At 54.1% G+C, this 1,254-nt stretch overlaps 1 protein-coding gene across 1 annotated transcript; it reads right to left on the bottom strand.

Annotated features, from left to right (window-relative positions):
* Positions 1 to 402: 402 nt before the first annotated feature.
* On the bottom strand, positions 403 to 1,040 carry LOC117047835 (DNA-directed RNA polymerases I and III subunit RPAC2-like). The gene is given in 3 exon segments (XM_033151060.1): positions 403 to 914; positions 916 to 998; positions 1,001 to 1,040. Coding segments are annotated over 3 exon segments (348 nt in total). The 3' UTR covers positions 403 to 689.
* Between the last annotated feature and the right edge of the window lie 214 nt (positions 1,041 to 1,254).

The raw sequence follows: 1,254 nt of genomic DNA, 5'->3' as shown, positions 1-1,254 counted from the left end.
AGCGTGACACCCCCCTTGCTAGTCGACACCCCCCCCCCGCCGAAAAAAAGCGGCAGAAAGGGGAAAAAAGCAGAGCTGCCGTTTGAATGCGCCGGCTCTGCTTCCTTTCCCCGCCCCCCCCCGCGGGTTTTTTCGGCGGGGGGGTTCGACTAGCGAGGAGGGGGTGACAAGCGCGACACCCTCCCTCGCTGGTCGACCCCCCCCCGCCGAAAAAAAGCGGCGGAAAGCACCCCTTCCATGTGCTGCTGGGTGACGGAGGGAGCGGCGGCGCGCAGGAGTGGCCGCCGCTTGTCACCCCCACCCGCTGCTTGTCACCCTGTCACTGGGGGCGTACCGCCCCCACCGCCCCTCCCCAGCGACGCCCCTGCCCTTTCCTTTTCAACCCCACCCCCTCCCCACCGCTTGATTGTGATGCTGCAGCATTCTACAATAACTGCATCTTCCAGTTCAAAAGGCACCCTCCCCATGTCAGACTCGGTCCTGAAGATGGGGTTGGAACCACTGCCCCCAAATCACATTTGCTGGTGCCTGTCCAGGAGGATACCATGGTTAACGGCATCAAATGCCAATGAGGTAACAAGAAGCAGGAGCAAGGTCACACTCCCTGTCCCACACTCTGCAAAGGCCATCCATCAGGACAACCAAAGCAGACTAAGTTCTGTGGCCAGGACTCAACAGCAGATTGCAACTCAAGACCATGCTTCCTCCATAGTCACATCCTTCTGGGCATTGTACTCTTCCACGCTTGCCTCAAATTTGCTGAGTATGTGCTGGCAGACACCCATGAGATCCTCCAGCCCCTTCTGGAACATATCAACAGCCGGTAGGCCTCCTTTGGTCTGGATGCGGAGGTTTATTTTTCTTTCAGAAGGATGGGTGATGCTATATCCACAGAACTCCACATCAGGGTTTTTCCACGATCATGTATTGAGGAGAGTTGCCAAGGGTGTGGTCCTCATTGTGGAACACAAACGTAAAACAGTTCTTATCTGTCCCATCTGCAGCACTTGCGGCTTCTTCCTGTCCTCCTTGTCCCCCATCCTCTTCCTTGTGAGGCCGCCAAGCGCAGAGGACATAAAAAGCACTGTTGTATATCTATATTTTTCCGTTTTGTCTTTATATGCAGATACGGTTCAAGCCTTGAAATAAAATTATTTGTCAGCATAACTTTTGTAAAAATTATTTATATACAGTGGTACCCCGCTAGACGAATGCCTCGCAAGACGAAAAACTCGCTAGACGAAGGCATTCGTC

The sequence above is a fragment of the Lacerta agilis genome, chromosome 6 (genome assembly GCF_009819535.1).
Source record: "Lacerta agilis isolate rLacAgi1 chromosome 6, rLacAgi1.pri, whole genome shotgun sequence".
Taxonomy (NCBI): domain Eukaryota; kingdom Metazoa; phylum Chordata; class Lepidosauria; order Squamata; family Lacertidae; genus Lacerta; species Lacerta agilis.
This window is presented reverse-complemented; position numbering and strand designations above follow the sequence as displayed.